This window comes from Strongylocentrotus purpuratus, unplaced genomic scaffold, assembly GCF_000002235.5.
Source record: "Strongylocentrotus purpuratus isolate Spur 01 unplaced genomic scaffold, Spur_5.0 spur5_scaffold_3, whole genome shotgun sequence".
NCBI lineage: Eukaryota > Metazoa > Echinodermata > Echinoidea > Camarodonta > Strongylocentrotidae > Strongylocentrotus > Strongylocentrotus purpuratus.
This window is the reverse complement of record NW_022145609.1, coordinates 30,050,336-30,066,715: the sequence shown is the minus strand read 5'-3', so window position 1 is coordinate 30,066,715 and position 16,380 is coordinate 30,050,336. Positions and strand designations below refer to the sequence as shown.

The 16,380-nt window shown below is 37.7% G+C and overlaps 1 protein-coding gene across 1 annotated transcript; it reads left to right on the top strand.

The window, feature by feature from the left end:
- Positions 1–677: 677 nt before the first annotated feature.
- Positions 678–15,364, top strand: LOC581762 (small glutamine-rich tetratricopeptide repeat-containing protein alpha). Its single transcript, XM_781748.5, has 11 exons — positions 678–771; positions 2,806–2,966; positions 3,489–3,607; positions 4,634–4,742; positions 6,365–6,569; positions 7,957–8,095; positions 9,866–9,958; positions 11,358–11,395; positions 12,311–12,409; positions 14,135–14,354; positions 14,927–15,364. Exons 2-10 carry the CDS (start codon positions 2,867–2,869, stop codon positions 14,301–14,303), a joined length of 1,071 nt encoding a protein of 356 aa, XP_786841.2. The 5' UTR covers positions 678–771; positions 2,806–2,866; the 3' UTR covers positions 14,304–14,354; positions 14,927–15,364.
- The last annotated feature ends 1,016 nt before the right edge of the window (positions 15,365–16,380 follow it).

The following is a 16,380-nucleotide window of genomic DNA, read 5'->3' as shown; positions in this document are numbered from 1 at the left end:
CTCCTGGGTACTTGAAAAAGTAGGGGGATCGAGGCACTGTGCCCCTGCCCCCCCCCCCTGGAGCGCCGCTTCTGCATGTATTTCAACTTTTGTTAATAATATACACGTACTTATATATTATTTTCAATTTTAAAATCAGACAAACTAAAAGTAACAAACCTTATGATACATTTATGAACAATTAAAATCATTATAATCTGATTTGTGATTTTGGCTTCAATTGTCATCAATTCAAGCTTCTATTTATAGCTGGGAGGCTTTGAAGAACAAATCGATGAAATGACCTTCATATTGCACTTCTCCTGTTATCTATATCATATTGTGTCATATAATGTTACATTACGCATTCAAAAAAACAAAATCAATCTATGATGTATGGATAATAAAAAAGAATTTAGTTGAATTCTTATGAATTCATAAGAATCCTTATTAATTTATTTATTTGTCTATACTTTGTCATTTATTGAGTGAGATTTATATTTACAGTTATATAGTTAGTAACCTAAATTTTCATGCAAAAGATGCAATCAAATTTTTGATAATTTTTTTATTAGGTAAATCATGGATCCTATACATGGGTAAATTAAAGAATCAAGCACAAGAAGTGTATTTTGACCATAGAGATATATACTTAACATTGTTGTGTTATATCTCTATGATTTTGACATTTTATATGTTGACTTTAGCTCGACTTAAGAGGGCGTACACAAGAAATCTAAGAAATCGTGTCACACCGAAATCACAGTCCTCCGCACTACTGTACCGTTTTAAGTAAGTAAAATTATTGAAAATGATGAGTCAATGTCTCTGATATATTTCGAAAATGGTATGTACAGATCTCTGTAGGATATCATTCCATTATAGAGTATTTTCAGTGTTGCTAGTGTAGTATAGAGGAGAGTTGGTCGTCGGGTGAGTGAGAGCCACTGTGTTTATCAGCAGATGTGTGAACTGCTTCAGGGGTCCGCGAAGGGCTCGGCCGAGACCTCGGGACGCGACGGGGTCGTGGCCGTGGCTGGCGATGCATGTAAGGTTGCTGGCATGATGTGGAGTTGTGTATGGACGCTTAAAGTTAAAGGGGGTGTAGGATGGCAAATACATTATTGGTTAACGCCATTCTACGTCTTCTTTTGGACAATTGCACAAAAACGAATGGATTTGATTAACTGGGTCATCGCTAGCGTTTGAGAAACAGACCAAAGTTTTCCATGCGCTTCGTTTTTGCGTCACTCCAGCAAAGCATAGACTTAGGTCTGGTCTAGAGTCAATGCTAATGCAAATTGACCTCTAGCGCTGTACTACGTGCTGAGAGGCAGCAATTTAACACACTACACAGAATTGCACACTAATGCACACAATGAATGCGATGTGGCTGATCGGCAAGTTTGACAGTAGACTCACGATTAGACCGAAAGCTTCAGTCTCTCTAATCGTCTGTTGTTCCACTGAGACTGTCGTCTGGCTCCAATAGACCTCCGATTATAGAGACTGAAGTCTGGGGACCTCTTTCTGTGAGGCACTGTACGGAACAAATGGTTCGGTTCGACCGGACCGCGATGAATGAGATATGCAACGAGATTTTCACTCTTTACATCCTCATAACTGCTGCAATTATAACACAAATTAAAAATAACATATATATAGCTTATTTGACTTACGATAGCTTGCTCATTTAGATCCTAAATTAATGATTAATCTGAGAAAGTCTCGTCGTCAACATTGTCCGTCTTGGTGTTAGTTGATGAATATTCATTTTTTCTTTTCGAACGTCCAATAGCTACCGTAGCTACGTGCCAGTAAGCCCAGCTTGACCAACGAACTCCCACGAAACGAGTGCTCTGATTGGCCATTTGGCTATGTTTTGGTAGGTTGACCCGGAAATATTTTGGCCGCCGGGTCATATAGCCCTATGTTCCGAGTGCATGAACGTTCGGAGATACAAATTGGATAATTCATATAAGTAAGTCCGTAAATTATAAATTTAATATTGAGTTATCAAATTTTGATAACTGTAATTAGGACAAATGACATACCGACCTAATTTACATCTGATTTACAAATCAGGAAATTAGATCTAAATAAAGAAAATCGGGGAGAAAATGTCGTGGACGAAAATATGCACATCTAGGCCTATAGCCACCTCCACGGTACGAGATCTCTGGGTTGCCATCTGTATTGGGGAATGACAACAAATGTCAGTTTTATTAAAGAAATGACCCAAATCAGATGGTTATTGCTGTCTAACTCACGATTTGAATTTTCAAAATATTCTTTCTAACAACGGTAAAAGTTTAAAAGATTTTATTTTACTGCTATTTAGGTGTCATCGATTTTCACTAATGTACCGATTTTGAGTGAACTCAGTTGAGTTTTGTACAGTGGTGTTTGAAATGTTGAGAATCAATAGAACAGTTTTTAATACACGGCCAGGATAGTAATGCAGCTATGAGTGGTTTTGCGTATGTGAACAATACTTTTTTTTCTCCTTTTTGCACTGACTGCTGAGACTGGCAGGTGGTTCCAGATCCTTATTGCTCTTGGATAGTATGAGAACTTGAAATTAATGTTACCATCTTCTTTTTTTACCTGTTTTTTGCCAGGGGGAGGGGGGCTGTAGATCTGCGCCTGCAATAATGAACAAAAGGCCTTCATACATCTGGCCTGAAATGAAATCCATTGTAAACTACAATATTTATGTGAATCATTCCAAGTGTCGTTGATTAGTTTGACCTGAGAATCTAACAATTTAACTTCCAGTACTCTTCCAGACGTGACAAACTTTTATTCTACTCTCCCTCAATACAGAACTACTGCAACTTGTAAGCAAGAATTATTGTCTTGGTGTAACGTCACGTAAGAAGCCAGGATGTCAATACAGAACCGGCTTGTTTTTGCCATTGTTGAGTTCTTGGACCAGCAGGTTCGCTCCAATGCAGTATCCGGAGAGGCCCTTGAGAGTTTAGAAGGCAAGTGGTTTTGTTTATACAAGAAGTAGGATAGCGCCAGTTTTAAAGCCCCACCGTACTACTTATAGCTACTTGTGGCCTCTACATGTATAAAGCAAACAATGCCTAATCAGTGCCTGTTGGTCCCCCATGATTCCTTTGTCTTATGTTAATTGTGAGCTGATTTGATGAGATAACCACCTGTCAGTGACCTTGCAGGGAGGTCTAATCTCCTCTGGCCAAACTAGTGCAGACGGCTTTAAACTAACTACTCTGTAAATAATCTATGAAATATGGTCTTTATTTAGTTACATTTGAATAGTAGATTCAAAGATGAATTCCATATATATTCCAACACACCAACAAAATTGCCTGATTTATGCATGGCTATTTGTAGGCATACAGTTGTGGAGTTTGTCCTATGCTTTCGCTAAAACTTACCATTGATGATAGAGGTGGTACAGTGTTCTATTCAAACTATGTTTGGTCTTTATTTCAAATAACTTTAATGAGTATTTCATTTCTCTCTGTTTTTTTTTGTAGTTGGCCTGCAGTGCCTTCAGACAGCGTATGGAATCAGCTTAGATGATCCTGCCCTCACTTCACAAAAGACAGAGAGATCATTACTGGAGATTTTCACATCGGCTGTAGGAGGGCAACAGGTACAATCATAATCAGGGAAAAAAATAATTTAACAATTTCGGGGGCTACTTTTCAAGCTTGCTTGCATGAAAATAACACTCTTTATTTTGTTTTGCATTGAACTCTATGCAATTTTGGGGGGCTCTTTTATGACTTTCGGGGGCACTTTTTGGCATTTCGGGGGCAAATTTGCCCCAAGTCCCGTTTATTTTTTTACATGATCATAATCCTTCAAGTCTTGTGAATGTTCCGCACCTAAGGAGGCAAATCAAGGATTGAGAGCCACTCAAGGTGTCGTCTGACACAAGATAGAGCTTGTTAATGCCTCCTGGGAACCTTGTGATGAAAATCAGTGTACCCAATCGATTTGCGACTCCTCCCTCTTTCTGTTTTTACTTTCTGTCTCTCCTCTCTTCCTATTCCATATTTTCTCCAGACATGCGTCTTTTGTATCAATTATGTCTGTATCTTGATCCCTATTTCTCTATTCCTCTTTATTTTATCTTCTTTCGTCCCCCTCTCTTTGTCTTCTATTGTTTTTTGTTTGTTTTTTGCACTCTTTCTTATATTTTAATTTTCATAATGCGGCCAACTATTCTGGTGCTTTCTCCCCTACCTTTCTTTTTTCTGGAGGTACAACACACATCCTGAAAGTTATCTTTCTGCAATGAAACAGTCTTTTCTTCTCTTTTTTTCTCGTAAAGACAGGAATTGTCAGTGGGGAAGGGGGGGGGGATAGAACTTTGTTGAAAATATATAATCAAACTCATGTTAACCATTCAGCTATTCACTCAGAATACACAACCAAGAATGGAGGATTAGTGAGTGATCTACATGTTTATAAGTGGAAACTTTCATCAACAACAAAGAAAGAAAAACAGAATAGCTCTGGCAAAAGAATTGTTGTGTGTGGAATTCTCTTTAACATTGACTATCGGAATAGAGCCCTCGTAACAAAGACATGCAAGTACATTTGTCACTGGGAAAATGAATTATTGATAAAGTAGCAAGTTTTTTGTTTTTGTTAATTTGATGTTGTTTTATAGCCTGATGTAACACAAGTAGCTCAATCCAGCATTGGAGCATGTTCAGCAGCACCAGGGCCAGAGATCTCAGAGGCTGACAAGGCCCGGGCAGAAAAGCTCAAAAATGAGGGTGAGTCCCGCTTTTTTGCTTGCTATTTCTTTATTACTATTTAAAGCCCCACTGTACTACTTAAACCTACTTGCGCCCTCTATATAGCAAACAATACCTAATCGGTGCCTGTTGATCCCCCACGATCTCCTTTTGCTTATGTTAATTGAGAGCTGATTTGATGAGATAACTACCTGTCAGTGACCTTGCAGGGAGGTCAAATCCCCTTGGCTAAACTAGTACAGACAGGCTTTAATATGTTCAGGGGAAACTATAACAAGGTAAACGAGGATATCGTTAGGGGCAGATTCTAATTTACGTGTAATTCTATGGAGGCATGAACCTCTTATAACGAGATAGGCTATTACAGAGCTGCCAACCATTCCGTTTTTGCTGGAATTACTCCGTTTTTTCCTCCAAATTACGGTATTACGTTTTTTCTTCATAAAATACATTTTTTTTTTTTTAAATTTTTTTTAATAATTTTTTTTACATACCACACGTCAACCAACTGGCCTAAAATGGTGATTTCATCACAAATTCAATAGGAAACTAATTTTAAAACGTACTTGAAGAGAAAAATATTCCCAAAAAGAATGAAATGCAGATAATACCAACATAACCAAAACAAAAAAACCTGCTTGTTTGGAAAAAACAGCATGAGGACATTTCTGCATTGGAAGTGTGTCGCGCATGGTTGTAAGTTTCGTTTTTATGAATTCCTTGTTTTTGCTTGAAATTCCTTTTTTTTGCCATCATGATTCCTTTTTTTGGTCGCACAAGGTTGGCAGCTCTGCTATTATGAGGTAAGTCCCATGCTCCTAAAACAAAGAAAAACAGTGTTAATCGTTCCAGCTACAAGCAATTTCACTGCTCTTCATGCGTTCAACAATTCATTGGAAATGATGATGAGGATGATGATGATTCACAGCATTTGAATGGCGCCATATATCTGTTTCAAAAATATTCAAAGGCGCGAGCTCCTCCAATAAAGTTTGCATTTAAATGTCTGAAGGAAGATGTGAGTTATGAGTTAAGCTTTGAAGTGGTCCAGGTTGTCAGTTTAGCGAATAGATGATGGTAGGGAATTCCACAAGCAAGGAGCAATAGAGGAAAATGCCCGGTCTCCATATCCCTTGAGTTGAGTAATGGGCATCTGGAGAGTAAGGCCGGATGAGCGAAGTCCAGGGCGAAGATGACGCCGCTCGATTAAAGATAAAGACCAGTTATGGTAATGCGATTGCATTGTGAAAGAAACGTTGTGAAATCGATCAGAAAAGGTTATCATCTAGCATAAATGTACTGCAAGGTTCTGGAATCATCAAAATGATCTTTGGCCCAGTCTTCATAAAGTTACAAGCACTGTACACAGAAAGATGTATATGGGACTACGCACACGTACGCGACACATGCATTTTTATCTCTCACAGGCCAATAGATAAACTACTTTACCAAATATTTCAATTAGTAGGCGGTTTCCCGGCAAAATTTTTATCATCATGTATTATTCAAAACATATTCTTTCACATGATTGGTAATAAGAGCTTCCATTTCATTTTTTTGAAATTGGGGCGTTTCTGATACCGGTCTTTACCTTTAACATGGTTGTGATAGCTGTCCCTCCTTTTGTGTTTTTTATTCAGGTAATGAATTGATGAAGAAAGAACAGTACAACAAGGCAATAGAGGTGTATACACAGGCCATTAATCTCAACTCACAGAAGTCAGTGTATTACAGCAACCGCGCAGCAGCTTACAGCAAGGTAGAGAACCATGAGAAAGCCTTAGAAGACTGTCAGAAAGCCGTCAGTATAGACCCCACCTACAGCAAAGCCTATGGAAGGATGGGGTGAGTGCACTTTATATTTTTATGGTAAAAGTGTATGTGTGAATGCCCTTTTGGCTCTAAACATACAATAACATTGTAAAAAAGAGCTTACAAAGTAATTTCTATAATTATAATGATAATTATATTTGCTTATGTAGTGATAGTGATAGTGGTGGTTATTTTACCTGACAGCTAAGAAAGCAATAAATGCTTGTTAGTAAGCAACCAGAAGACCGACGGCTTAAGGTCCTCTCCAAGGGACCTGGTAATGAGGATTAATGCCTTACCAAAGGGCACTAGCGTATCGACTTGGTTTCGAACCCGGGTCACCGGATAACGAGACCACTGCTCTACCGACTGAGCTATCGGGCCTCCTCATATAGCACCTAACACTTTATCAGAAGTCTCTACGCGCTCTGCAATAATGCAGCATAATTACCCTTGCTTTACTAGAGCAGCTGTGACGCGCTCTGCATTTCAAATAAATTCCTCCCAGGGCCCTGTTTCACAAACTTGTAATCAACAACAACTGCCACAGATCTATGACAAATCTGCTCACAGCCAATCAAATGCCAGGATTTCAGTAGCTTCTAACAACTATCGTAAATTGTCACTGATAACCAGTTTCATGAAACAGGGCCCAGGTCCCCATTTACTTCACCTGGGTGGAGTGTGGCAAAATGTAGATCAATGTCTTGCCAAAGGACATCAGTGCCGCGGCGGGACTCGAACCGCGGACCTTGTGATCGACAGTCGGGCGACGTATCCACTCCACCATGACACCTCTACACATGGCCCTCCCAACCTTATCTTTGAAAAGTTATGTTGAGTATTATTGGTACATTTTATGTGACAGATCTACAAATCATTTGGAATGATTCATTACGGGGTAAATGTATATTTTAAATGTATTTTAAGGGATTTCCTACATTAACAAGCATTTTGTCAGGAAAAAATTGAAACCAAGTCGACAAATTGTCACTTTTCAATATATGAAATTTGTATTTGTTTAAATTCAGTCAGCTTACATTAAACAAAAATGAAACATTGGAGAAGGTAAAAGGTACATAAGAGGCTGCGTTAGGCAAAACGCGAATTGAATCACTGTAACCCTCGGGTCCGTTTTCCTGATATAACTGAATGGGGTTGTGCAGGCTGGTGAACCACTACACTGGGGTTTCCCCCTACTCTGATACTAATAGTGCAGTGGGTTCTAACATACGAAGGTGGTGACTCTCCCCTACATGGGGCCTCCATTTAACGTCCTAACTGAGGGACGGAGTGTTTTCCACTGTAACATAGCCTGCATCTATGAAATAGGGGAGGGGCGAAATAACGCACAATGCAGACAGGCAGACGGGCAAACGCTTTACCAACTCAGCCAACTCGCCTCCTTTTTTTTCCCCAGCCTAGCGTATTCTAGCATGAATGAATTCCAGAAAGCCTGTGAAGCATACACAAGAGCAGTAGATTTGGAGCCAGGGAACAGCTCGTATCGAGCGAACCTTGAGATAGCTGAACAAAAACTTAAAGGAGCAAGCTTAGGGGTGAGTGAATTAAAAATTAACCTTATGTGACATATGAAGAGCTTAATTCCCAAAGGAGGTAAATCAGTTTTTGATGAAAATTTAGTTATTGATATCAGAACAATGTTGACTTAAAAAATACCTGTCTTTCAACAAAATTATTTACCTAAATTTAGGGAGCAATTATGAAAATATGCACCTTCTAATATCACTTTTCCATAGACACCTGTACAAAATCTGGTAAACTATTTCTTTTTTCTCTGAAGTTTCAAAAATGGATTTAGCTCCTTTTACTGCTTGATATCTTTGCGCTCTCAAGGCTCCAGATTTCTTGTCAATGCTGGGGGGGGGGGGGGGGGGGGAGAGCCTTTGCTGTGGAATATTGTCCCTCCAAAGATTCTTGGTAGCAGATCACTTGAAGTGCTCAAAAGTAATATGATATATGATTTTTCTTAGTTCTGTTCCTATGTTCATTATGCCGATGCTTTTTATGTGACCCCTTTTTTTCACTTTTTTTCGTCACAAGTCCGCATTGAGCATTTTATTTTAAGTGAATTTGGTGCCTTACAAATCTCATGTATTATTATTATTAGTAGTATTAGTAGAAGTTGCCATGCATGCATATTTGCTACTAGCATAGTCTGTTTACGTCTTCCTTAAAACATTTCATGCAGTTTTTGTAGAGCCTCAAATAAGGAAAAAGAAATATTTGATATTAAAGGGAGTCACTCGACATTTAACTCAGTTTCCATGTGCAGAAGGCCATAATTCGTTGACACCAGACTTGGTGGAAATACCATTAATGGGGGTACAAATCTGCACAAAGCGAACCTGTAGGCCAGTCAAGAATTACCCCCTCTCGAGCTCAAGAGGAGAGCTCGAGAGTCTTCGGGTGAGGGAAAAGCAAAGCATTACATACGGTCTAATGGTCATAAAAACTGAAGGCTAACCCTGGTGATTGACAACACATGTTATTGGGTAAACACCCGAACTGTGTCAAATTCCCCATTCGAGCTGACTTCTACATGTATGTGTCTTTTAACCCTTACTGTACTGGGCTATTTTGAGCACCCACTGACTGGGGGGGGGCCTCCCAGGCCCCCCCCCCCCCTATGATCTCGGCCGTCGATTGTCCGATGAACACAAAAATTTGCATGTTTGTAGATATTTACGTAAGGAACAAGATGGTATAATTAGTTTTTTCCGAATATGCAAATTTTTGTCGTTAGCCTAATTAATTATGCAAAATACGCTAATTTTATGCATTTTACCGAAAACGTGTCAAACTCCACTTTTTGAATGTTGAAACTCATTATTCATATGAAACTTCTTTTCTAACACAAAAAAGTTATTTTAATGTAGTTAATAATGATAATTTATGCAAATTTTGATGCGATTTTCATTTTTTTTTTTTTTTTTGATGACATGCGCATATTAATTGTTATGTAACGCCTTACAGGTATATCCGATTTTGACGAAAATGGTATCAAAATGTGCGTAAGACTTCAGGGAAAAAAGTCATGAAACGACAATTCAAAATTCCAAGCGGTTGCGGCGCAATCTCCGAAAATGTCGAGGGGGGGGGGGCCTCCCAGGCCCCCCCCCAGTACAGTAAGGGTTAATGCAACAGAAAAAAATTGTAGCTATAAAAATATAAATAGTTAATTTCATGGTAGACAGATTTTTTTTTTTTTAAAGGTTCAAAGAATCAAAAAAAAAATTCTGAAAGTAAAATATGTGACAGTATGCATCATTACCTAACATTAAATTCTTTGTCATGGATTAATGCAGGGTGGTGGAGTTCCAAATATGGCAGGCATAAACCCCTCACTGGGAGGTATGGACATGTCACAACTTCTCCAGAATCCAGCTATTATGAATGCTGTAAGTATGATGGACGAGTGAAAAAATATTTTTGAGTCTATTTGCTTGTTTACAAACAAAACCCAGTATTATAATGTTAAATTCTCTTTGACATGCTTTGGTAAACGTGCACGTTCTTGGAACATATATACATATAGATTGAAGTTAACTGTCAAATGCAGGATGATATATACATGCAACTATCTCTCGTCAGTTTTTTAAAAATCTTTTCATTTAAATTCGAACTGATTTGTTTTATAATCAATTCTTATTTCTCTCGTGTTCGTTTGTCTGTACGTCTTGTTCTCTTGATCGCGTTATCTCAAGAACCGAATGATGGATTCCTGCCAAACTTAGGTCATGTATGTATCTTGCAGAGCCAATGAATTGATTAGATTTTGGGGTCACAAGGTCAAAGGTCACAGGGCTCATTATGTATGCTTAAATAGCTTGTGATCACATCATTAGAACTGATGGACAGATTGACATCAATGCATGACATGTATGTATCTTGCAAAGCCAATGAACTGATTAGATTTTGGGGTCATGAGTGGTGATGAGGTCAAAGGTCATTGGGCTCATTATGTATGCAAAAATAGCTTGTGATCACATTATTATTAGAATCGATGGACGGATTACCATCAAACTCAAGACATGTACCGGTATGTATCTTGCAAAGCCAATGAACTGATTAGATTTTAGGGCCATGAGGTCAAAGATAAAAGGGTCGTACATGTATATGAAAAATAGGTTGTAATCACGATATTATGAGAACCTGTAAAGTCCAGTATTGGAAACGCCCCAGTTTCAAAAAAACGAAATAGAAGCTCTTTATTACCAATCATGTGAAAGAATATGTTTTGACTAATACATGATGATACAAAATTTGCCGGGAAACCGCCTACTAATTGATATATTTGGTAAATTAGTTTATCTACTGGACTGTGAGAGATAAACGCACGTGTCGCGCACGTGTGCGTAGTCCCATATACATCTTTCTGTGTACAGTGCTTGTAACTTTACGAAGACTGTGCCAAATTTCTTATCATTTTGATGATTCCAGAACCTTGCAGTACACACCAATACTTATATGCTAGATGATCAACCTTTTCTGATCGATTCCACAACGTTTTTTTCACAATGCAATTGCATGACCATAACAGGTCTTTATCTTTAATGCATTACAATTAAACTTGAATTTAACAAATTGCTTATGTTTTGGTTTGTGAAATCACTCTATGGCGGAGGCATCATTTTTGACTGCACGCAGTCGAAGTTCCATCTAGTTTTCATTAGATTTATCCTCTTACATTTCACTTCTTCTACAAGTCCTTGAACAACAAATGTCTGAGTTGTACAAGGAATGTCAAATCTCATAAATACACTGTTATGTATCTTACTTTTATTTTGTTGTTCACAGGCAACCTCATTTCTTCAGAATCCACAAATGCAACAGATGTAAGTGACCTATTGTTATGGGGGGTGTTTCACAGAGATTCTAAGTTGAACTTATCTCTAATAAGTTGGACTTAACAATTATGGAAAGCCGTTGGCATCTATGAAAATATTGTGTAAAAGTCATTTCAAATGGCATTAAATGTTAATTTAAATCAATCATATTTTCTATTATCAAGGAGATGTCATGTTCTTGATGTGGAATTTATACAAAGTCTAAAATACTTGAATTTTCGCTTTTGAATATATTTTATTTTAAAGACACCATGTCCCTTTTGCAGCCAACATCAAATTCTGTAGAACTTTGCAGGAACTATGAATATGTCATGTTTGTCCTATCGGGGAAATTTAGCAATGTTCTAATATTCAAATTAGGTATGCAAGGAAACCCATTTACTTGCTAGACTTCATTGTCAGACACTATTGAGTGACTGACTGGCTTTTTTCTTCTTTGGTAATAACATATATAAAATGAGCTCTAATGGGTACATGAGCATTTGTCTACATAAATAACACACTTCTTGTAATTGCCAAAATTAAACTGATTGAATCTTTGCACAGCATGAAACGTACAACCAATTGGTACAATGGTCTGAAAATCAGACTATTGCTTACTGGCTCTATAGCTCTTAAGTTGGTTTGACAACTAATAGTCATTATTTTCCCACTTAAAGACATTTTCAAGCCCCCTGTTATGGGGGAAGTTCTAAATTAGTATTATCTTTCAAATGCCGTTGGAATTTAACCTTTCATTTTTGGGGGCATTATTTTGAACCGTAGTAACATTGTAATATTGTAACATTCATTAGTCCATTTCAATTGTATGCCTGCAGTTGTGATCTATCTATTATGATGATGAGATACCATCCTAAGAGACCTACTGCAAATGGAGTTGTATTTATGTTGTATTGTTATTAGGATGCACTCTTTCATGGGTCAAGCCATGCAGCCGGGGGAACAGTCTGACCAAGATGGCGGCGGTGGTGGTGGAGGCGGTATGGCAAACCTGCTCTCTGTGTAAGTCTCTAAAATTCCTTCTAAAAATTCAAATTCTCCAGATTAAATGTGTTATTGCATAATGATGTATCCCTCTATTTGATATGTACTAATTATGTTGTCTCTATTTTTGTATCATTCTTAAGACAATAGAGAAACGTATTTATGGAATATGATCAATAATCCTACCTTCACATGGGCCCAAAGGTTAATTAGAAGTCTAGTATTTAAGAATGTCCTCACATTTGATTGTATGTTGGATTATAATCGACTAAAACAGACCTGTAGTTTGAAGGGAGATGGTCGTCAGTTACCATGTGCAGAAGGTCATAATTCGCTGACATCAGACTTGGTGAAAATACCATTGATGAGTGTACAGGTCTGGCACACAGCAAAGCTGTAGTCCCATCAAGAAATACACCCTGGGGGGTGTTTCACAAAGATCCTAAGTTGAACTTAACTCTAAGTTGGACTTAAAAATTATGGACAGCGATTGGAGTCTTTAAATGAAATATATTCAAAAGCAGAAATTCAAGTATTTTAGACTTTTTATTAATTCAACATCCAGAACATGAAATCTCCTTGATGATAGACAATATGAATGATTTGAATAAACAATTAATGCCTTTCAAAATAACTTTTACAAAATATTTTCAAAGATGCTAATGGCTTTCCATAATTTTTAAGTCCAACTTAGAGATAAGTTCAACTTAGGATCTTTGTGAAACACCCCCCAGGTCTCTTGGAGAGTCCTTGGGTGAGGGAAATGCAAGATAATTACTTTGCCGTATGGGGGGATGGGTGAAAAATGCAGAACCATTACATAAGGCCCATTGGTCATAAAACTGAAGGTTAATCCTCGTGATAGACGACCCCTTCCATCAGGTAAATGCCTGAATGGTGTTGAAATCTCCATGAGAGCCTACTGAAATGTGTCCTTAAGTGATAAGAAGTTTCTTCTGACAAGCTCTTTGCTATTCCTTTTAATGTCTGCTATTTACCTGTACATGCTTTTTACTTATATAATTAAATCAAAAGTTTTCTCAAAAAGGGAAATCTGTTTGTTTATAGTGTTCCCAGTACATCTAAGAGTTTTAGGAGCAAGTTTTAAAACGTTGCACCTCTCTGGATGGTTACTCCTTATTAAAGCACATGTGCAATTTTGCACAAAACAATAGGCACCAATTGGCAGACAGCTTTTTGCAGAAACAATGGCTTTGCAAAATTGGATACCGTACTCATTTCCAGTCTTGACTAGCTCCATGCCAACCCTTTTAACAACAGTGGGTGGTATTCCGGTATCGCTTACTAAGTTAGTCCACATTTTTATGGAGTGCCTGTTGCCAACTCATTTACCCTATACAGATTATTTTAATCCTTCAATGAAAAGTGTCCAAAAAATTAATTTTGCAATGAAATGGGAAGAAAAAGATGATATGAGTATGAACTGAATTTCAACAAAGTCTTTGGTAGATTATCTTTGTCATGAATATTGAATGAGGAAGATGAAACTGAGCATTCCATAGAAGTGTGAACTAAAATTCTTGTTTAGTCTGGACTTAGTCCCGGCTTAACTTACGAGAATACCACCCAATATGTATTAATCTTGCGTTGGAAACAGTTGACCATGAAGCCTGTGGTATACATGTACACATGTATATGTGCCATGATAAAGAGCATGCAGCACAGGAAGATTAATTGTGTTGCGTAATGTTTGGATAATGATTTGCCTGGTCTTACAAACAGAGGGCAGCAGATAGCATCTCAGATCCAGCAGACGAACCCTCAGCTAGTAGAGCAAGTGAGACAGATGAGGAACAGTAGGGCGGATCCCAACGGCACAAATAACAATCAAGAAGAAACCGATAGTAACAACCCGGATCAACCTCCTCCTCCTCCTTCTTCATCGTCATAATGAGACTCACTCAAAGCTGAGAAGTATTGCTCTAAAATTCCACCTACTAGAGTGAGTACTATTTCATATTCTATGTTGCACACAAGTCACAGGCACATTACAGGGGTCCCTTGTTATGAAGAGCACATTTATACCAGAACCTAGATGAAATGAGTTCACTTATTTTCTATATGTTGTCGTTTGGTTGGATTATTTATTTGATGCTGTTAATGTTTTCATACATTGTAACCTAAATATAGTAGGTTCAATGTACCTAATTTTCTTTCTCCCTAGGAGTCTCTATAAAGAGGGTTCCTTTCTGTATTCTTTTCTGAAAGAGCCTTTTGGCCATAGTCCCTTTTCTATTGTTTAAAGTTGATGCAGTTGGGATTTTATGAAGTCTAATATGGCAACTCCATGAACCTATTTGAAGTATGCAAAGAAAGACATATACAGACTCTTCTTTGACCAAAATTTTTGACACAACATCGATATTTGGGCAGTTTTAACTTCCTACACTACTTACTAAAACTGCCAAGGCTATATGTATTCAGAGTTGGTCCAGGCAAGAGTGTTTAATATTCTTAATCAACATATAAGTCTGATGATAGATCAAAACTTGATTACTCTCTCTTTTATCATAGATGGCTGCCAACAGAATTCACCATGACCAAGGTACACTCGTCCATTCTCGACTAACTTTGTCTGCTACTTCACTGACCCACACAGCTGTTCTCATAATCCCGGGAACATTTCAAGGGGCAATCTTCACCGGTCTTGATTGCATTATCCTACAAATTTCGAATTTTGGATCGGTTTACATAAATTGCCAACGATGTATATGTTAGCTTTGAACGTTGATGAACATTTTGTGTACAGATTGCCTATTTAATTTTAAATTTGAGTCGTTCTCCCATGTATTTATATATTTTACTGGTATTATTAGACCGGTGTGTTGGCTCAGTCAGTAGAGCGTCCGCCTCACAACCAGGAGGTCGTGTGTTCAAACCCCGGCCGCGTCATACCAAAAGACGTTAAAAGACGGGAGTTGCTGCTACCTGTCTGGCGTTCAACAATAAGGGCTCACGATCAATTAGGCAAAAAGAATTTCCATTTTCGGTTTAACTTAATAAAATTTAGAGTGGACTTTAAAAGATTATTATTATTATTATTATTAGGACAATGGCATAGGAACTGATTGATGGTCGCCCATAAAAGCAAGAGTTTTGAGTAATGTGCAATTTGAATCATCGCTTGCTGAGAGCGAGAAGAAGTATTAAGATCATGACCTTTGACCCTGGGTAGATGTCACACATAATATGGCATGGGGACAAGTTATATTTATTTTACTCATTTTTTAACCATGGAACCCTTTGGGAAACAATTTTCCCCCTGAGCGATGTGTGTTCCAAGTTGGAAGAAGAAGAAGAAAAGAAGTAGAGAGAAACCCAAATCATTCTGGTATTCAGTGAACTGTTCAAATTTAAACCTTAATACCAAGTAGTCGCAAATGGTCACCTAAAAAAGATTGTCATTTCCCAAACGATATTATTGTTTGAGATATACTCATTACCGGTAGATATTTTCTGTGGGATCAGATGTATGGAATATGTCTTCTATTTTCATAAAGATAGCATATTCTCAATCCAAATATATTGCATATTATTCAAACTTATTTTCACCCAAGACCTACTGGTATGCCATAGAAGGCACATCTTATCAACATGAGAGAAATGATGTCAAAACTGTAATCGTGCATTGTGCCATATTCTTGACAGTTCATTCAGTCAAGACACTCATCTTTTAAGCCTCGGTTAGATTATAGTCATAGTTCAATTTCAAATTTTATTTATAAAAAAAATGGGTTTCAGAAGTCATTCTGTATGATAACCAATCTGATTTTCCTGAAAGAAACCTGTGTAGGTGATTTGTTGTTTCAATGGTATTTTTTAGGTAGTAAAAGTGTTGTTTACAGCTGAACGTAATTGCGACAGAATATTACATTGTGTACCGGTATGCTTTTGATGAATGACCATTTCAAGCTGATTTAATTGTGTAAATCTGTGAATCATTTAATTATGTTAAACTTTCAAGACAT

Bases quoted from the DNA above. Each gene is read 5' to 3' on its own strand.
- LOC581762 (XM_781748.5), top strand. From the start codon at position 2,867: ATGTCAATACAGAACCGGCTTGTTTTTGCCATTGTTGAGTTCTTGGAC. The intron at 6,570-7,956 runs GTGAGTGCACTT...TTTTTTCCCCAG, and splicing joins AAAGCCTATGGAAGGATGGG to CCTAGCGTATTCTAGCATGA. The intron at 12,410-14,134 runs GTAAGTCTCTAA...TCTTACAAACAG, and splicing joins ATGGCAAACCTGCTCTCTGT to AGGGCAGCAGATAGCATCTC.